General features: G+C 40.4%; 2 protein-coding genes across 3 annotated transcripts in view; both read left to right on the top strand.

The window, feature by feature from the left end:
• WWP2 (WW domain containing E3 ubiquitin protein ligase 2) overlaps positions 1-19,886 on the top strand; it is a 35,505-nt gene extending 15,619 nt beyond the window's left edge. The window contains exons 7-22 of one of the 2 annotated variants that reach the window (XM_075282009.1): positions 1,014-1,103; positions 1,209-1,383; positions 6,277-6,331; positions 11,020-11,101; positions 11,577-11,705; positions 12,092-12,176; positions 12,410-12,481; positions 13,022-13,110; positions 14,036-14,195; positions 14,282-14,415; positions 15,166-15,306; positions 15,398-15,518; positions 15,605-15,709; positions 16,562-16,658; positions 17,561-17,633; positions 17,830-19,886. In XM_075282009.1, coding sequence (XP_075138110.1) covers positions 1,014-1,103; positions 1,209-1,383; positions 6,277-6,331; positions 11,020-11,101; positions 11,577-11,705; positions 12,092-12,176; positions 12,410-12,481; positions 13,022-13,110; positions 14,036-14,195; positions 14,282-14,415; positions 15,166-15,306; positions 15,398-15,518; positions 15,605-15,709; positions 16,562-16,658; positions 17,561-17,633; positions 17,830-17,929 — 1,708 coding nt within the window. In that variant the 3' untranslated portion in view covers positions 17,930-19,886. Of the gene's footprint in view, positions 1-1,013; positions 1,104-1,208; positions 1,384-5,944; positions 5,972-6,276; positions 6,332-11,019; positions 11,102-11,576; positions 11,706-12,091; positions 12,177-12,409; positions 12,482-13,021; positions 13,111-14,035; positions 14,196-14,281; positions 14,416-15,165; positions 15,307-15,397; positions 15,519-15,604; positions 15,710-16,561; positions 16,659-17,560; positions 17,634-17,829 lie in introns of those variants that run through there. The other variant, XM_075282010.1, reaches the window with a different exon arrangement.
• Positions 1-21,794, top strand: part of NFAT5 (nuclear factor of activated T cells 5) — a 380,479-nt gene that overhangs the window by 145,747 nt on the left and 212,938 nt on the right. The gene's annotated exons all lie outside the window — the stretch shown is intronic.

The raw sequence follows: 21,794 nt of genomic DNA, 5'->3' as shown, positions 1-21,794 counted from the left end.
GTTCTATGCTGCAATCTGAGCTTTGCGGGCATTATAGAGGCAGTGAGCGGCATATTATGAGTGCAATGTGTGCAAAGTTTTTCTTTCTTCTGCTCACTTGGCTGCCATTCACTTTTCTGTCTCACACAAAGACACTCTGTCTGTCGCTCTGGCGCAGAGGCAGCGGTTTCCTCCTGCAGTTAAGAGAGGCTCCTTGGCAGTGTAATTGAAGCCTTGTGCCCTGACTATACAGAAACTGGGCAGAGCTGCTGTGCCCACACGACAGCACAGCCCCATCAGCTTCTAGAGAGTATCTATGTGTGCAAGAGCCCAGCCTGCAGCCCACTGTATGTACCATATGTTTATATGCCCTGACTCTTTCAATTTTTCCACTTCAAAGCAACATATTGATGCGGGACCTGCCATGGCAACTGTATAGTCAGAATGGTACATTAATCAGGCCTTAAAGTGGTTGCCCAGTAGACAAAGAGCTTGCAGTCTGTAGGGTCGGAAGATGGAGTGGCTCAGATGTCTGTGCCAGTTTTACTGGATGTGATACAGGCATGGGTATGACGGCATTTCTAGTCACTGCCACAGTCGCAGATGCTCACCAGGTTACACTCATTTTGGCAATATTCCTGCCGTTGTTTATACAAGGTTTTATTTTGTAGGTGGCCCAGACTCTGAGATATAATGTGAAAAATTGGCCAAATTTTTATATAGCAAGAAATCATTAAGAAATTGTTACAAGTACCAGCATTCCTACATATAGCACAGCAGTATACCTTGGGGTGCATGATGGGTTTTGATCTTTCTCTGACTATTGGCCATAAATTATGTACATTTTTTTTTCTTTTAATAATATGTTATGGCCGGGGCCAGCTTAGTTCTGTTATATCCTAAAATTTCTGGCTAGATCCTGTCGCCTTGACAGGTTCAATTCTAGTATTGGATATGTGACTGCTGGGCTGTCAAAGTTTCTATCCCCATATCTTGCTCTAATCACACTGTAAAAATGTTTGTCTGTGATATAGGTGGGAACAGAGACAATTGAGCAATGGCCGTGTATATTATGTGGACCATAACACAAAGACCACCACTTGGGAGAGACCTCTGCCTCCTGGGTAAGACCTAGCTATATTAGGACATTGTTTGGCTCTTAGCAGTGCTACATTTATCTTGTGGTGTAGACTACATTGTATTATACTTTGACAACTATCTCTTTTTAGATGGGAAAAGAGGGTGGATAATCGAGGGCGATACTACTATGTAGACCACAACACTCGTACAACCACATGGCAGAGACCTACTGCGGAATATGTCCGCAATTATGAACAGTGGCAGACTCAGAGGAATCAGCTACAAGGAGCAATGCAACAGCTGAGCCAACGCTATCTATACCAGGTAAGTAAAGGAAGCAATGGAAGTAGCAGACCAGTGTGTAGAGTCTTAAAAAGAGTCTGTCTCAAGGGTGAAACATATTAAACCAGAAACAGATAGTCTAGTCTCACCTGAATATAACATCTTCTTACCCATGAAAATTGTTGCCTCTATGGCTGAGATATTCATAATATTTCACAATATGCATATGAGCAAACTGGAGCACCGAGGGCAGTTCTGTTGGTCTAAACTGCTATGCCCCACACTTCTCTAATACACCTTCCTTCCTCCTCCCTTCTCTGAGTATTAGGGCCAGGTAGATGATCTAAAATCCCACTTGGACCTGTTTTCTTTGTGTTCATGTTGGTGTATTACGTCAGATTGGGGTGTAGCAGTTTGGAGCAATGGAGCCGCCCTTGGTGCTCCAGACTTCTCATTTGTGAAATTAATTTCTTAGTAACTGGGGCTCAAGATTTCATAGCGAAAAAGGTGTTACATTTATGTGAGCCTGAGCTACCTGTGTTGCTGGTTTATGCTTTTTAGACATTTCATCGTAATTGACATGCTGTGGGTTCCAAAACACATTGTACTGTGTCTTTTACCTCACTCTGTGAATGAGATTTGTTTAAAGGGTTGTGCCATTAATGACACTTCTCCCTTAAGGACACTTATCCTGGGGCGTCTGACCGCCGGGTCCCCCAGCAATCAGAAGAACAGGGAATCGAAAGTCCCCCTAAAGAGTCACTATGAATGAAGCACTACTGTGCTTGTGTGACCAGTGCTCTATTTACTGCTATGGCAGCCCCATAGTAGTGATGGAGCACTGGTCACGCAAGCCTACTGGTGTTCCATTCACAAGGAAGCTTTAGGGGGACTTTCAATCTCCTGATTTCTGGGGATCTGTTAGTCAAATCCCCCCAGCAATATGACACTTATTCCCCATCTAAAGGATAGAGGACAAGTGTCCTTAACCACACATCCCTTTTAATTCCCATTCACTTTCCTACTACTGTACTTCACATCGGGTTAGCCACTGGCGGTTAACCCAGTGCAGAGTCACAACTGTTACATTATTTTGCTCATTATAAAGAACTCAACTACTTTCCAAATACTGTCTCTAAACCATTGTGGTGTTTTCAGTAGTCTTATCTACATATCACACTATACCATTTTTAGGTTCACAGAATATATCTTAAAGGGGTATTCCCACGTCGCATACTCACCAGTCTTCACTGCTGTAAAATCTTCTTTCTTCCTGGTTTCTTGCGTCATTTGGTGGGCGGGGTTTCATATGCAAACTTCAGTTTAGCTCCCAAATTAGCGTGTACCTCCGCCCACCACATAGCGTGATCCTATGGGGTGGCTGAAGGGCCTGTGATGTCATTAAAGGTCCTCAAACAACACTATATGCACAATATTGGACTATGAAGTACAGGCAGGAGCAACTCCATTCTGTGTTACATACAGACACTGCTTGTCTCTGCCATAATGAACACAATTGAATTAGCTAGCCTGATAACTGGGAGAACAGAAGACGAGTTCAGAAATGAAAGCAGCTCCTCTCCGCTATCTGATAGCAGGAAGCTAGGTCACTTGGTGTAGACACAGGAATAGCTAGAAACACATGCTCGCTCCCGTGCACTGAGCCCCTCCTCCCTCCCCCCTGAGAGCAGCAGATACATCACTTGACTCATGAGCAGCTAAGTCAGGGCTGTGGCCACAAAGAATTGAATAAAGTAAGATAGTGGACAAACAAAGCAGTTTTGCTGAAGCAGTGTATTTAGGAAAAGTCTTACATCCACATTAACAAGCAGTATAGATAGGATCCTTGTGATGGGACAACCCCTTTAAATGGAACTGTAGGCTTATAGTATATGAGCGTATATCAGCCTCTGCTCTGTATAATCCACATGGGATTCTATTTTTCAGTCTATAGAAGAGTCCTGAAGATAATGTTATTACATACAGAGGCATCCAATAAATAAATATACTCAAGTATTATTTTTTTTTTCTTTACATGGATCTCTATATGTCCATTCATTGATTTAATGTATGTACCGTAGGGTTTCCTGGTGCATACAATAAACTCATGCATAGTATGTAAGAACTAGCTTATCTCTGCATTGTGCTGTTGCTCTATTAGGGCACACACATAGAATGTGCTGATTTTCCATTTTGACAATATGCAAAGGAAGTACCACCATGGTAAAAAGACCTCAAATGGGTATATTTTTGCAGTAGGTATCCAAAGGATAATTGACACAGGTGTGTCATTGCTTTACATTACAAAAGCTGTACTGGAAATCTGCATCATAAATTGTTACATGAACTCTGATACTACAGGTCAACTTGTACACAGCAGCTATTCTGCTACAAATACGTACCTTATGGAGATACCCACATTCTACTAGAACTGTACAAGTGAATTGCCAACTGGGTGTTACTTTTCCCCTTTATATGCACTGCACTGTCCAGTTAGTGCTGACCGTGCTAGTCTGTGTATGAACACATATCCAGCAGTCAGTTTATAAGAGTACAATATATAGGGGCAGATAAACTGATATGCACCAGTATTCAGAAGTAATATGTTCCAAAAACAGGTCTACGTACCTTGCACCGCATTTTATATGTGTTTTAGACACACAACAGTTTGTGTACCTCGTATGAAATTTGGATAGAATGTGTCAAATTTATGCGCCATATTTTTTTTTGGTAAAGTAAACCAACTAATAAGCAGCGTAAAGTTAGACCAAACAGTCTAAAGGTGCGTCAGATTTCAAGCCGCCTTAGATGTATTAATCTGGCGTAGATTAAGTCCGTTAGACCGTTTTAGTTTATCTGTCCCAGTGTCCTAAGAAAAGATACTTCAAGGCAGCACTTACATCTACTGTGGTAACGCATCGGAAAAAGACACTTCGTTTTACAGGACCAGCAAAATTAATGAGATCTCTGGGGGACCTGGTCATCGGGACCCGAGTGTTTGGACAGTTATCCCATGTACTGTGGATAGTGGATACGTGTCCATAATGCCACAACACCTTTAACCTCAGCCACACACTGCAGAAAAAAGCAACATATTAATTTTAGCTATGCATTTGCAGATGTTTTCTCTGTAGATTTAATCGGGGAATGAAAACACACTGCAAAAACTCAATGAAAAAGAATGCACAAAAAATGTAATAAGTTTCGCACCGTTTTTTTTTAGCTGCACTTTGCTATCTGGGGCCATAACATAGACATGTTAAGAATGGTGGCAGGTCATTTTTCATGTATCTGCTTATGCTCTCTAGAGTACTCCTGCTGGACAAAAAAGGTATAGCATCCTGATAATGCAGAATTACATTCAGTGCAGCGCATTCATCTTTTTATTCTGCAGATAGATATCCATTTTATATTCCTAGCCCTAGTATTGTACATTGTATTATTTATTTATAAATATTTCACAAAAAGTGGATAACTCCTTTAAGTGGATCTTTCATGATGCCCTCATTTCCTGTGCTGGGTCTTCAAATTTTTTATTTATTTTTTGCTCTATAACCATCTCTGTTTCAGAAGTATTACTATTGGCTACTTATTCAAGTGTACTGTCAAGTGGGTGGAGCCTTCTGCCCAACATTTAGTGGAGACTGTACATTTGATAATCTTCAGTAGTAGTGCATCAGTAGTATACCTCTAGAACAGAGGTGCTAGTGAAAAAATAACAACAATGGGGATTTTGCAATGTGGCAGCCATCTATAGGTGTATAAAACTAAAGGGGTTAGGAAACATGACAGGTCCTCTTTAAATCTGTATTGCTTTATCTAGCATTGTATGCAGGGGTATATCCACAGTAAAAACCATACATGTTCCAGGTATGTTTCTAATATATAATATAAACTAGAGCAAGCCTCATAACATTAAATACTCTGACATTAAAATAAGCAAAACATACAAATTATGTATGTATGTACATATGTTAGTGCCATGTAAATAAAATGTATCATTATGATATATATATATATATATATATATATATATATATATATATATATATATATGTATATATCTGGTAGTGTGTGTGCATGTTAGATATATAAATATAGATTTTTTTTCCATTCGATTGCTGGATAGAGATCATCTGCATGTGACACGTGTTGGAAATACATACACCATACAGCCTTGCATAAAGTGACTTTTTCCCCCAGGCTATAGAATAGTGTAACAATTCCCTGTTTCATAAGAATAAGAATACACAAATAGACATTACATGTGTTTTCACAACTGTTCTTATATTTCTGGGGGATCCTTTCAGGAGGTTGATACAAAACTCCCCACAGTGGAGCCTAGTCCTGATTCCCTGGGGACTTCTGAGCTGGTCAGAGGGGGAGTTATATAAACATTAGCAATCCGCACGCCCCCACTGCACCTCCCAGCAATTTCACACCCCCCTTACACACCTCCTCCTTCTCTCTAAGCATCCCCTCACTGCAGAAAAAGAAAGGTGCATTGTAAGCCAGGATCTAGGGGAAGGGGGGAGCAGCCTGTGCCTATAAGTTGCTGAATATTTCTTCAGTTTGGGCTACTCTTAAACACCGCTCTGCCAAGGGACGGACTTGGTTGGGAGGGGAGGAGGTGAGAGGGGCTCTGCTTGGAAGGGGGGCCAGGATCTGAGCCCAAAAGCCGGGAAGAGCTGGGCGTTTACTGGTGGCTTGTGGGAATGATTTCATTTGAAAGGCCTGCAATATTTTCCCCTCTGGTTTGAGAGCAAGTCGGACGGGAGTCCAGCTGGGGACGTCTGCAGAGCACATGGCATCTCCTGCTTATAGGTTGATCATCCTGCTGACTCCTGTTCTGCACTCTTCTGTCACTAACAGTGACCTGCTCAGTTACCTGTCTGCTTTTCCTCACTCTCTACTTTGCTGTCTCTTTGTTTGCAGTCTCCAGCCACCGCTCCAGACAATGACCCACTTGGACCTTTACCCAATGGATGGGGTAAGTGACTTTACACTGTAGGATTGGATTATTCCTCAAGATACATATATTAAGACTTCTGCCCGCCGACTGAAGTTGAAATATCTAGCAAAGTTCAAGATCAGTGGGACAGCAATGACTTGTTCAGACTTAAAGGGGAACTCAAATATTCACTGAGCACTGTGGTCCATTTTCAATTTGGGACACATAAAAGTTGTCAAATTGGGATGGAACTACCCTTTATTTGTCCTTCCACTAGATCTTGTTGTCTAAAAGACAGTTTATGCTTTAGAAATTAACTTTTTCTTTCCCTTTTATTTCTGACCCAAGCTACTGTGAGGGTGTGTGTAGTACCAGGAGTGTAGAGGCGTGTATAGAACCAGGGGGGTGTAAGTTACTTAATTTAGAAGCATATGATACTAGAGTGGAATTTTCCATACCCCATGTCTTTTAATAGGTTTTAAGAATATATCAACATTTTTTTGTTCAGTCTTTAGCAAAATAAGATTGTACGCCATTTTTGGAATACATACATTTGCCTAGAACGCTTAATACAAGAGGTCATTCCTTGGACGCATCACATATGTATATATGTGTGTGCTCCAGGTTGTGCTTAGAACCTGGAATTGTTAGAAAATCCTCGGTGCTGTAACTGATAAGGAGTCCTTTAATCTGAGGGGAAGATACAGTTTCTGAACAAGTAGCTTGGCACGTGCTAGAGAGAGAGGCTGTGGTTTTGTACGCTGGAAAACTGATAAAAGGTAATTGCTGTGTACAGAAGGACGATCTCCTGCCAAAAGATCTGGAGCGGAGTTATGTAGAAGTTAGAAACATCTTGGTCCTGTCTGAGACCTTTTAAGTAGGACCCCGAGGCGCAGCTGCACTCAAAGTAATTGTTTGTTCCTTGGCCGTAGTTCAACCTGCACCTGCTCTTATGTAAAAAGAACAGGGTGAAGAGGTGCATGGTTCATCTGCATCGGTTACCAGTCTATTTCATTACCGCTTTTTTATTGGAGTGGTGGAAATAATTGCATCTGCTACGTCTAGAATCTATGGCACAGTGTTGCAATTCATTTAGGTTCTCTGTGTTTTATATAGCACGGATTGACGGAACATTCTAGATATATGGCTAATATGGAGTAGTGTATGTTTTCTAAGGTCAGGTCCGCACTTTGAAGTTGGCATTGAATATTTTGTTACCTTGGTTATTTTTTGTTCCCTAGGTTTTGTCTATTATGTTTGTAGGTCATTGCTATCTTTTAGAGGAAAACAGTTTATGTATAAATCTGCACACGGCAGAATGCACATAAAAGAAATATTATGTAAGACTGTGCACAGTTTATATAGGGAGATGGATGGAGCCCTGCTACTGGCACCTGTGCTACCTGATGGACAGCCCCACCATTCAGAGGAAAGTCTTTATTAGCCAAGATGTTGGATTGACTCAGATTTTTCCAGGGGGGAAACTTGTCTTATGTGTCCTGAGGTTTCAGTGTGGACGGGCCAGAGTCCCTGTGGCGTTATTTGCTGTCCTGGGTGTGGTTGGGTTCTTTTCCAGTCTCAGTATTGCATTCATTTAGATGGATATTTAGAGGAAGCCAACAAATCCATAAATACTTAATACATAAGGGAGCGATGCTCCAATTGCACAGCAAATCCCAAACAGCCCCTAAAGGGTCTTAAGTGGCCAGTTACAAGGGGAACACCATTGCATAATATAATAATCTTGTGCAATGACAAGGAGAGGTAACTTTATCCAAATTTCATAACTCCCTGCTCTTGGGTTATCATTGATTTGCCAGTTCAGCAGCAGTACATTGTGATCAAGGACTGCTGGGAAGTGCACTATGCTGTACAAAAATGAAGAGTCTCAGGTTTTCAATGGTGACAATCAATATATTTGCCATTAAGATGGATAAGAGGTTGCCTCAGTCCCTTCCCATGGACACAGACCACCTAAAAGTATTCTATTATTTATTGCCTATCCTCGTCTAACTTATTCTGCCATCCAGAAAAGAGAATATCTGTTTATCTATCTACCTGCCTTTATAGCTATCCAAAATAGTCTTCAATTGCATATCTATATCTGCCTATCGAATTATCTCTCCGTCCATCTATCTTCTACATCTGTCTGTATCTCTCCGATCTACCTGTTATAGTTACTTCTATGTCTTCTATACATATATTCATACATAGTTATGAAAATGAGTATCTGTCTTATACATCTGTCTGTATTTGTCATATATACCCATATTATATTTATCACAAAGATCTATCTATCTATCTATCTATCTATCTATCTATCTATCTATCTATCTATCTGTCTGTCTGTCTGTCTGTCTGTCTGTCTGTCTGTCTGTCTGTCTGTCTGTCTGTCTGTCTATCTATAGATCTGTATATCTGACTATCTGGCTGTCTATATGAGATGCGGCTATTATTTATAATCATCCAAATACTTGCTCTTTTTTACTGTTTTGGGAATTTTCCACTAGATTTCACCACACATGGAAGTAATTCCACCAGGATTTTTCATTCTGTTTAAATCCTATGTGTGATACTTGATGGAGGAGGAACTGTCTACATGAGATGGTCCCGGATAAAGAGCTTTGATCTCCTCTTATGGTGTGGTACACTCAGACGTTAAGACTTTAGAGGATTTACCAGTGGGACAAGTCCTAGGTTTAAGCAGCAACAACATGGCGGCTTCTGTTTGAGCCCAGGCCAACTTTAAGCTTTCCCCTTGAGAGAGTCGGCACTCAACGCCTGCCTTAAAGACTGCTCTGTCTGAGGCGAGAGTGCAGGAGCGCTGGACAGGAAGTCTTCACCGTGCTTTAAAACAGTGGAACTGTGTAATACATTATATGGACTTAACCAAAACTATGTTGGTGTTGCATTTAGGTTTTATATAGGTGTTATATGACAAGCAGCTGGTCCCCCTTCCCTGGGAGCCCATAATTTAAAGCAGTTTCAGTATTTTAGTAAAGGCTAAGACTGGAGAATCCGGCCAAGTCCAGTGATGAAATACATTCGGTGTGTGTGTCTGCATAGCAGCTCTAAATGACTGAATTACAGCACTGTATACATCTCTGGGGAAATTAGTGGGAAGATGCTATGTCTGGTTGGCAGAGCTGGGTTTATATATAGACGGTCGGGCAGGGAGACTGTGTGGTAAGAGTGAGGTCAGCAAAACTGACATAATGCTGTGCAATTAGCTAAAACCTGGAACATTAAGCGCAGTTTGTCGCCCGCTGAATGTGAATGCTGTTCTGTGTCATAATTCACACTGCTCTTCATTTACAGCACTGCTCTCCAGCTGCACTGGAACTCCCATCATGCCACAGTCTAAAGTATACTGGACACACCAATTGTACCCTAAGATCAGGCATGTTGGGACCCATAAGCAGCACCAGTGGCGCCTGCCAGCCATTTATCCCCTAACCCAAGATCATGCACGCACAGCCAGTCTAGGAAAACATGTTTATTAGGGGGAGGGGCTGGTAAGTTGGTTTTCAGCAGCATCTGTAGGTGTAACTCCAGCCATAGATGTTGATCAAAGGCAAAGCAATTAGGATACCTTTTACTAGACTGGTAATGCACCTACAGTACAGGTTAGAAGATTGTCCATTCCTTATAGGGAAAAATGGGAACAACATAGTATATATTTTATTGACCTCAATGCACCTTATCCTTGAGTCTCGGGGTGGGCAGATATCTGTAGAAGAGTATAGCTGGCTGTAAAAATGTCATTGCCAGCATGCATTCAGACAGTCAGGTTGGATGCAGTTTTGATACAGTTTGTGGTACGTTTAATTTTACATATTTCATCTGAGCACCAGACGCCCTTTATCTCCGCAAAAATAGAATATGAAAACGCTTACTTGTACGATCTTGTTTTCCCTAACACTGGCCCACATTCCCAAAGAAGTTTATGCCAGTATTTGATGTAAATTGTGCCTAAAGGGTCATAAATTATGTTGAGCAACAAATTTGTAGTAAAATTTGCTACTTTTTTTTCACACTAGCCATTTTTAAAAAGTAAGAAATTTGGGTGTGGGAGAGAAAGTTTTAGCCAAATTTATTGAGACGAGCCAGAAAAAGGTGCTAATTTTTGTGCATGGCATGCAGTAGATTTTATTTTGTGACTGCCCGACATCTCACACTTTTTAAAATAAAATTGCCATTCTTTACTGGAAAAAAACACCTGTCTTAGTGTGGAACGGAGTTTCTGGGAAGGGTCTCACAACTTCATAGGCATTGCTTAAATATCTATAGGCGATTGTCTATTCCACAGATGACTTTTGTGATCTGAACACTGATATACAGTGAATATGTAAGGCTGCGCTGTGTAATATTTCTCTCTTAGAAAACCAACCTTCAGAAATATTATTAAACCTCACCATTTGGTGAGAACTTTAGCTCTTTTTATTTGTAGTTGACTGCTTGCTTGTGTACGCCTATATCGTCCTTGTAGGTTTACCTGTCAAATAACCAGATGTATGGCCATGGCTAGGTGTGTAACTTGCTGCTCAGATGTCACATCGTGGGCATTAAGCTACACCAGTTTTTCAGACTTGGCATTCAGTGATTACATAGTAATGTAATAATATCAAATTCTTGTCCCCTATTCTTTAGGTTCAATGTATACAGATCTCTTGTGATGTAGATAAGTAGGAGTCATTCTTCTCATTGACACTTCTATTTGCTTTCAGAAAAGCGTCAAGATAACGGGAGAGTGTATTACGTGAATCACAACACGCGTACCACACAATGGGAAGACCCACGGACACAGGGGTGAGCTCACGAATAGTTTTGATATAGGGAGAGGACACTAAAAAGCTGAAAATTGTAACAACATAAGGCTGCATTCACATTGCTTTTGCAGTGTTTGTTTATACGTGAAACATATCCAGAGGCCCTTGTTCATCCAACAGAAGCTAAAATGTTCTCTGTTAGCCTGGTATATCCAGTTTTTCAGCTCTATAGAGTAGCACAGTCTGCTGCACTTCATACAGGGGTATCCCACAAAAAAAAGTAGAATGCACATTATTTGTTTTTTTCTTTTTCTAATATAGGAGCTTGTGGGAATACATGCCTCTTTATGGCTATACTGAGCATACTGTACGTTAGAGATATATATTAAAAAATTCTCAAAAATATACCTGGAAATGTAGTGTGAATAGATCCAAATGTCATTACAGTGTGTACATGTCAGTAGCGCATCCATGAGTATCGAGTGAGATCTAAACCATCTCCTTCTCCTCCCTAGTATGATCCAAGAACCAGCGCTTCCTCCAGGATGGGAGATGAAATATACCAATGAAGGGATCAGATATTTCGTAGATCACAATAATCGTACCACAACCTTTAAGGACCCAAGACCTGGATTTGACTCTGGGTAGGTGCAAAGTGCTTGTTTCTCTAATAGAAGGTAAATACAATACAGAGAATAGACAGATGGATAGAGCCATACAGACGGTGCAATGTAACAGCACAATATATGAAGGTTTAGTTTGTTTTCATTGGTTCAGACTACTGTATACTACCTGAGATAAGGAACAATCAGTCTGAAATGTTTGTTCATAGTATCCTCCTATTGAAGTAAATATGTCAGGAGATTCTCAAATCAAAGAACTATGTGATAAACCTTGGATCATGGGTGCTGGGATCTCTGAACTTCCAGTTGGAGATCCAAGTGAAATACTCTTCAATCAGAAACAATAAATAACTTTCCACTTCACAGTAATGAATGACCGATGTAAAATGGCCTCTTTGTCTTCTTAGTGTCAAACCCGGGGGTTCTCCAGGAGCGTATGATAGAAGCCGAAGCTTCCGATGGAAGTACCATCAATTTCGTTTCCTGTGCCATGTAAGTTTTTAAAATGACAATTGTGAAAATCTCCAGCAGCAGTCAATAAATATCCAACCCACAAGTTTACTGACACATTTCCTCCCACTTATTTCTCTAAACCAACCATCCGTATGGATGTATCAGTTGTCTTTATACTATAGTTGTCAGTGATTGCCTGTATAGGCGACATGTTATGATATATAATCTGTATATTATTTGTACTGACTTTCTTCTTGTTTTCTTTATTCAAGTCGAATACGCTCCCGAGCCATGTGAAAATCAGCGTATCCAGGCAGACATTATTCGAGGACTCCTTCCAGCAGGTAACATGAGACAATATACAAGCTTCAGTCTAGATTTACCATACAATGAACAAATCCATTGTATCCTGGATCCTTGTGAATATAATTTTGTTACCCATCTATAGACATAGATTGAAGCTGCTGGTCCCCAATACTGGGCCCTCCACCTGCCTGGAAATAAATTTGTATTTGGGTATATGTGATTACATCACTGTATATACAATCAATATCCAGTAGAAAAATCATGTCTTTATTTGTATATTGAAATAATAGTGTGTTACATTGTGGGCTCTGTATGCATCATAATTTTGCATAAATTTGGCATATACTTCTGGAAAAAACTCCCGCCACTTCCTCCAAATGTATTCATAGGACTTAATTCACCAACTAGAACCTAAAAAAGAGTATTTTAACCTCTGTCCGGCCAGCATATGTTGATATCCTTTATTGGATGATACAAGCACTATATGACCTCTCCACCTGATATCCTTTATTTACAGTATAGAATAGCATAGTGGACTACGGGTATTAACTGAGTTTTGTTTTTTCTGTTTATCTAAGATCATGAACATGAAACCGTATGATCTCCGGCGTCGTCTTTACATCATAATGCGCGGTGAGGAAGGTTTGGATTATGGAGGTATTGCCAGGTAACTAAAGATTAAATATTTATACTACTTTACATGATCCGACAGTATAGCTGTAGCTTATTTAAGGATGTATTGTACTTTATTAAGGCTATGCCTTCTCTACTGTATACATTAATGAGAGTAATCAAAACTATTGAAAGTGACTCAGGTCTGGGCTTACAATGTGAGTGGAGAGTCACAGGGGGCATGTGGGGGTTCGGTTATTGAGACAGCTGTAAGACACCCAAGGAGTCTAATACACGGGTCCTAATTAGGTAAATTAGGTGTCCTTGGGTGTCATAGCTGCCTTATCAACTGATAAGATGTAAAATGATATAGTGCAAGTATACATACGTCACTTATGAACATATGACTAGTGTGCAGCTACAGTTTAACCTTGTTGCATCCATTCTTCATATTATTCCTTGGGGCATTTTTTTTCCTTTGGTACATTGGCTTTGGGTGTTTTATGTCTCCTGTCCTTCAGCTCAACTGTATTAGACATTGTTATTTTCTCCTGGTTCATGGTTCTCATCTGGCACCTTGACCTGAATTCTTGCATCCTACCTACTCTTTTGACTGGTGTGTTCTCCATGGCTCCTGGCTCTTCTGTCTCTCTCTCTGTGTCCTCCCAGTGGTTTTACCCTATGGTAGGTTACGTCAGGCTGTTCTACCACAGGGTAGAACCACGGACAGGATATGGGGGGCTCTCAACATTGAGCCAACTTCTCCTAAACCTTTAACCTGATAAGCAGATGAATGCACTGCTCTCTCTGTTGCTCTGGGATCCCCCAACAGTCTAAATCTGTATTCCAGGATTACAACTTGGATGATGATTCCATATTTGTTTTTGTTTTTTATTGATGTCAGTCATGTTAGACTTCTATTTTTACTACCCTTGCATCTCCTACTTCTTCCTCCATTCATCACCTGTATCTCTCTGCAGGGAATGGTTCTTTTTGTTGTCCCACGAAGTGCTAAATCCCATGTACTGCCTGTTTGAATACGCTGGGAAAAACAACTACTGCTTACAGATAAACCCAGCTTCGTCCATCAATCCTGATCATCTTACCTACTTCCGCTTCATTGGGCGCTTTATAGCTATGGTGAGTAGAGAAGGCTTGGAATACTGCTTTGGCATTCTGGCTTGCCTCTTCTAAAAATAACTTTTTTATGATTTTGTCTTCTTCAGGCTCTTTACCATGGAAAGTTCATAGATACAGGATTCACTTTACCATTCTACAAAAGAATGCTAAACAAGAAACCAACACTGAAAGATCTTGAATCCATTGACCCAGAATTCTACAATTCCATTATGTGGATCAAGTAAGTGCTGTAACTGTAGGAAAGAAGTATAGCATTTCTTCTGTCTTATGGGTGTATGTAGTGTCAAAGTGGTACTATTTAATGCCTTCTTATAGTGCAAACCTTGGTGTCAGATGTTGCATCACTGCAAATTCAAAGACCCTGTCTGGCCATAGAATGCTCATATAATTTTTTTTCCAATTCAAATTTTTATTGCAATTTTATAACAATACAACAAGGTCTGAAATAGACCAAAAGAACAGACAAAAAAAATCTAAGAAACACAATACTAACAAAACAAAGCAGTACGGAGAAATGAGGGTAGACTCCTGAAATAGTCCGGCCAGCGTAGGTACGGAAATAGTAAGAAAGAGGAGGAAAGGAAGAGGATGGAAGAAGAAGAGCACGAGGAGGAGAGAAGAGTGGGGAAAAAAAGGAGGGGGGGAGGGTGGCTGATGGGTGTGAGTAGGAGATGAGCAGAAGACAAACCATGTAAGGGCCCAGATAAGCGCTCATATAATTTTTGATAATGCAGGCTAAGGAGTATCCTTAAGACATTGATATGTTGGAAGCCTGTGTGTTAGTACAGCCCACAATATGGCCTACTGGGTAGCAAGATGTAGTCTCAATGATGTTAATGGTTTTATGAGCTTCATTTCGTGCCCACCCAACTGACCATTTTCTATTGGCCCTTTGACTATAGCATTCATATCATCGATGATTTTCAATGGCAGACCTTTATCATGAGTTTCTCTCAATTTTTCACTTTAGGGAAAATAATTTGGAGGAGTGTGACTTGGAGCTTTATTTTGTACAAGATATGGAGATCTTAGGGGAGGTGACCTCTCATAAGCTGAAAGAAGGCGGCGAGAACATCCGAGTAACAGAGGAGAACAAGGAAGAGTTTATAACGTATGCAGGCTGTATATCTACTGCTTCTTTATCAGTGACTGGTTTGGATATTTGCAAGTTGTTTATTATGTCTTATCTCTCTGTCACTCAGGCTTCTTACCGACTGGAGGTTCACTCGTGGAGTTGAGGAGCAGACCAATGCTTTTCTAGATGGCTTCAATGAAGTTGCTCCTTTGGAATGGCTGCGCTACTTTGATGAGAAGGAGCTGGAGGTGAGATACCTGATAAGTGAGCTTTCAAAATAATCTGAACAATAAAGTGGAATATACTGGTTCTACACATTTATTCTGTGTTTCAGCTGATGCTCTGTGGGATGCAGGAGATTGATCTCAATGATTGGCAGAAAAATACAATCTACCGGCACTACACCAAAAACAGCAAGCAGGTCCAGTGGTTCTGGCAGGTTAGTGTCAAGAAACAAAGTGTGTGAACTATAAAAGTGGCCAGCAGCATCTTATTGTTACTTATATTTCTATACATTACTTGGTGGTGTGTGGTGGGGGCTTGAAAGTTGTCTTGTGAAAGGCATGGGTGGCATATGGCTATAAAATGCCACTGATATCTGGTTGGCAGGGTCAGATCGATGTATTCCCTCCTAATCATGGCTCTTACAGTGGAAGAAGCCAAGGTGGGGACCCAGGGTGGAGAGGACAGTATGCACACTTGAGAGCAATGGGGTTCACAATCACATAGGTTGGTTTAAAAGGTTCTCCCTTTATTGGTTAAAATCATAACCTTTGGGTCTCCTCAGTTTTTCACACTGAAAACCTGGTGGTGATCTCTGGTACCTTATTCTCCTTCTGATGCCCTCTGCTGTCAACAGTTGTATTGTAGTGAGAGGCCATTTTTTTGGTATATTTAATATCTCTCCCTTGTAAAACATTACCACATGATGTGCCACTTGGTGTCTTTTCTTCTTTCTTTTTGAGCATGGCACTTACAGGGCAGATTCTTGAACAGTTCTTGTCTATACTGGACCATCCATGTTACTGCTTGGATAAAGGCAAATGTATCCAACATTAGATGAAGTTGTGTAGTGCTTTGCAATTGTGAATTTTAGCAATTGTCAGGGGTCTTGGCAGACAGATCCATGCAGATTGACATATTAGTAAAGCTTCATCTACTCCACAAGTATCTTGAGATCACCCCTTATCTTTGATTTGCCTATTATTTTTTGATATTATTTTTGTAGAGAGTAGCTTTTCCATATGCATCTGTACATGATTCTGCTGTTCATGTTGACATTTCCTTACAGGTCGTCAAAGAAATGGACAATGAGAAACGGATCCGGCTGCTGCAGTTTGTTACTGGAACATGCCGCCTTCCAGTTGGAGGATTTTCAGAACTGATTGGTTAGTGTTCACATTTACAGTAAAGGGGTTATTCAATGAAAATGAAGCTTACCTGTGCATTCCTTGCACTAGATATGGTTTCCTACTAACATATAAGCAGGTCCACCGGGTCCTAACAATTACATTTGGGGTGCCGGAAGTTTTCACAATGCCTCTCCTGCTCTTTGTGACATCACTGACTAATCTGTACGTCTTCTGCAGGTCCATAGGGTAGATTGAATTTTGTCATATGACTGAGAGTTGGAGTGTCAGCAAAGGAGGCAGAGGAATTACAGTGTAATTTGTATGATACAGAATAATCTTTCAATACTAGTGTAGCAATGTGGCAAGGAATCCACAGGATATGCCATAAATGTGTGATGGGTGTAAGTTTCCCTTCTAGGACTCTTGGGAGAACCAGAACAGGGTGCAGTGATCTTATGTATATAACACCATAACACCACCATATTCCACAGTACTTTACAGACAACATCACTCACTGTCCCTAGTAGGGTTAGAATCTGAATTTCCTATCAGTATATTCTTGGCGTTTGGGAGGAAACTATACTATCCAGAGGAAAATCCATGCAGAAATATGGAGAATATAACAACTATATGTAGATGGTGTCTTGGCTGGGTTCAAGCTAAGGACCTTAGTAGTGCAACAGTGCCCCTTATCGACTGCAATGTAAAGGTGGCTACATTTGCACTTGTGTTTTTTCCATAACTCCTGCCTGTCATACATCTATCATTCAGTTATGGCATATTCTGTGGATTTACCATAAAGATATGTGAAGGAAAAACCCTATAACGGTAGTTGTCCTTGAAAGGAATTTATGAGATTCCGATTGACAAACCCTGGTCTTAAGTTTTCCTCACCTTACCGTGCTTTAACCATGCTGGTTATGTCTTATATCTTACAGGTAGCAATGGACATCAGAAGTTCTGTATTGATAAGGTTGGGAAAGACACTTGGCTTCCTAGAAGTCACACCTGGTAAGAGTTCAGCAAACTGCTATTATACATGTCTCATGATATCCATGTCTCTCAATAGCCATTTCTAAACGAAGACCCTTTTAATGGTTTAATGAAATAAAACATGGGTGGGGCTGTCCAAGCCACCAGAAAATAGGGAGGCTGATACCACAGCTAACAGAGGAATACTTCTCATTGTTTCTGCCTCTCTCTTTAGTTTTAATAGATTGGATTTGCCTCCTTACAAGAGCTACGAGCAACTGAAGGAGAAATTGCTTTTTGCCATTGAGGAAACAGAAGGTTTTGGACAAGAATAATCAGAGACTGCGTCTGAAGAATAATTTGAGAAATCCTCCGTTCAGCACCAGTTTCCATAATTCAACTGATATGATATGATCTGAATTCGGAGGAAAGCAACCCAGTCTGCACCACTTGAGACACGCTGGTCGTAATTGTGCAAATTACTGATAAGAGGGTAAAAGGCGCCTGTTCAGTGGGCTTCTTGTAGTAGGTTCTCTATAACAACTGTTCACTGAGACTGGATTGAAGGGGCCAGACAACCAAAATCTGTAGGAAACTACTATTCATTTTCATTATTTGCTTTCCTGCCGCTTTTCCCGTTCTAGTCCTGTTCAGTATTGTAATCATTTTGCCATGAAGCAATCTGAGGAAGATTAGTGTTATGGGTCACTACTTACCTTGTGTAAGGTCAGACACATAAGGTAACTGACCAATAGATTGTCTGCCACCTTCCCCAACTCCATAGTAAGCAAGCCTGTTCAGTTCCTAGTGTTGCTTATCTCTCAGGGAAACTAAGGATTTCACAGGTTAAAATCTAACCTTTGCTTTCGCCGTTGGGAGACAATCTGCCTGTCCTTGTACTCCTGAGATTTACAATGGGTCTTATATAGTTATTCAGTTTGAAAAGGTTTCTTTTTGGATTTTAACATCATCAGTCTGTCCTACAGAACCCTGGGGCCCCACCATGTCTTCATTGTTTGCACAAGCACAGTGGTGTGAACATACTGGTGGCTGTGCCAGTAATACTGTTAAATCCCATTCAAGTGAACAAGACTGAGCCGCACTACTTGGCACCACCACACATGTTTGTGGCACTGTGCTTATGTACATAATGAAGGTGCCATAACATTCATTATATGGATAGAGAGTGTGCTAGGGGCTGAACCCATAGATAAAACATTGTTTATATCTTGGAAAGACCCCTTAAGAGCCTTTAAAGAAATTAGATTTTTCTCTATAGGTGATTCTATGTCATAAGATGCAGGTCAGGAGAAAAGCTGTTCAGGGGAAAGTTGTTAAAAATGTTCCTACAGATCATATCCAGCACCGTAACATTTCTTTTCCTGTTAAGTCCCACCATGGGGAAATTCAGTGTGTTACATCAGCATAGATAATACAAAATATAAATGCAAAAGCTCCATAGTAGAGGCAGTACAGTGACAGTAGGTACAGACAAAAAGGTAAAGAAAATAGTAGAAGGGATATCACAACTTAAGGATCTTTCAGTTCTCTGTATGGAGTGATCTCCGCTTAGGCCGGTGTTGGTTGTACAGCCTAAGCACAGCGGGGAGGAAAGACTTCCAATACCGCTCCTTCTCACGCTTAGGGTGAAGCAGTCGGTCACTGAAAGTATTGCCCACATATAATGGATAACTTTTATTTCGATGATTCTAAGCAGATATAACATCTATCAATATCAGCACCGCCGCTTTATGATTAATGCAAATGCACAGCCTTAGTTTGCCATTGTGTCTTCAGATAATGCAGCCGCAGACAGATGTCACCTTTATTTTAAGGCAAGTACTGTATGCAAGACTGTAAGATCCTGACATTATAGCTATTTTTGGATAAGTCTGCATCCTTAGTATATGAATATTTGGATGTAACTAACATCACATCTAGGTATAAATTCTGTAATAAAAGTGATTCATATTAGGCACATGGTAATCCTGTTTAACATCTTTCTTCGTTATATATGTCCAGTATGTTTTTGCTTTTTTTCATCTATTTTTTCAGTTTTACTGTGTATACTGCATAGAAAAAGGTTGCTACCTGGACAGCATCAAGAATGAGGTTAGCAGCTGCTAATAGAGGTTATTAATCATATCATGTGATGGTATCTATTAAGTTACAGAGTGCATTGTCTCGAATGGGACGCGAGTCTGATTGGTCTATTAAAACAGTTTTCTGGCCCCAAATGAAGTTTTCATGCGGATGACCTATACACAGGATAGGTCATCAGTATATGATGTGGGGGGGGGGGGTCTGACATAGAGCAGCGGTTCTGGCAGCCTCTAGAAGTTGGTGCAATGGACAGTGAACAGGTACAGTCTGTGAAGGCTCCAGTTTAAGCGAGAGGAGTGACAGTCCAACATGCTGGGATCACCTCTATAAAGTGGTTGAGCTGCTGCGCCACTCCTATTACATGAATGGGAGCAGCCTGCTTGTGTTCCCCGTAAGGGTGTGTCACAACAGAGTTTTTTGGCAGCGGATTTTGACGCGGAATCCGCCTCAAAATCCGCTGCCAAAAATGGCTCCCATTGACTTCAATGGGAGGTGCTAGCTTCTTTTTTCCACTAGCAGTTTTTTACCGATTCATTTGGGCCTAATCTGGAGCGTAATGCCGCGCCGTAATGCACTGCATCGGTATCCCGTTACGGCTAGCCGTGTGGAATGTACACACGCAGAATACAAATTCCGCCGTGTGAACATACCCTAAAATGCCACCTAGAGGCTGCCATCCGGTGGATAGGTCATCAGTATGAAAGCTTCATGTGGGGCTGGAAAACCCCTTTAACATCTTAATACCCCTTCAGAGCTGCTCATTAATACAAGAATATCCCGTGTTGAAATGCTTGGGATATTTATGCCAGAAAAGGTTCTACAGATAAAATAATGTGTCCGTCAAACCCACAGTTTAAGGACAGTACAGGACATGCCTTTTTCACACATAGATAGTAAAAAATCAGCAGAAGGCGACCTACTTGCTGATGGTTTCCAGATTTCACATATATTTTATACTGCCCAGTGTATGAGGCTAGAAAATACATTTTTCTGTTATATTCAGATATGGAGCTTTAAATGAAATATTATAAAGATCCCACATATATCAGGATTGCTACAAATTTATTATTATGGCTTCCAATGATCCTTTTGCAAATTTCAACCAGTTCCTCTGCTTTTGCTTTTTGAAATCCAGAAAACATGAAGGCTCTGATGCTCCCATTTAATTTTGCTGTATAGATTTATTACATTTTGTACTTTTTTTTAGTTTCTCTCTATAATTGTAATGAGATACAGCTATTGTACATAGTGTATATAATAAACTATGCTATGTATATACATACATATATATCTATAAAATAAACAAAATTGGAATTTGCAGCAGTTTAGGACTCAATTATCTGAGATTTGTAATGGTCTGATCTGCTTAATTTCATGTGCAATAAAAACATATGTTTGTATATAACATGAGTGTCTAGATAAGTGAATGCTATATCAGTTTTATGCCATGTTCAAAAGTGGCAAATTTCCTGACAATCCACATCAAACTATAGTACAATGCTAGTCAATGGGTCGTCATGAATGTGGTCATATAGGGGTTGGACACTTTAACTGTCGATCTGTTTTGTTTGGTGCTGCAGATCAGTTCCACGGTATTATACTAGAGTCCCATGGAAGTCTATGGCGGCTGTATTATAGCGATGTACTTATTCTAACTTAGTCTATTGATATCTCATAACTTATTCATAAAAACTTTACCTGCTTTATATATCATAAAGCAGCACTTCAAAACTGAAGAGAACAATAACCATCTTATTGATTCTCATTTCTTCTCACAGTGCTGCTGTGGCCACCAGCATGGCCTCCTTTGCAGCTTGAATAGAGGTTGTCACACATCTTTACCAGGATCCTGAATGGCAAACCACCTAATTATGCAGCACTCTAACTCTTTTTCTGAATGTCTGTATAACTAGTCACACTTGCTGTTCTGGGCTTAGGAAAAGCTGGGTGATTTACCCTCATGTGAGTTCTAATATCTGCCATAAATATACTGAAACAAATGACGATTTTGTTCAAAGTTTATATTTGAAGCAAATGGGGTTTACATGGTATTGAGCATATAGATGGTGGTGGTGGAGTAAAATTGTCATCAAAGGA

The sequence above is a fragment of the Leptodactylus fuscus genome, chromosome 7, assembly GCF_031893055.1.
Source record: "Leptodactylus fuscus isolate aLepFus1 chromosome 7, aLepFus1.hap2, whole genome shotgun sequence".
NCBI classification, from domain to species: Eukaryota; Metazoa; Chordata; class Amphibia; order Anura; family Leptodactylidae; genus Leptodactylus; species Leptodactylus fuscus.
Note: the sequence above shows the minus strand (reverse complement) of the source record. Positions and strands in the feature narration are given on the sequence as shown.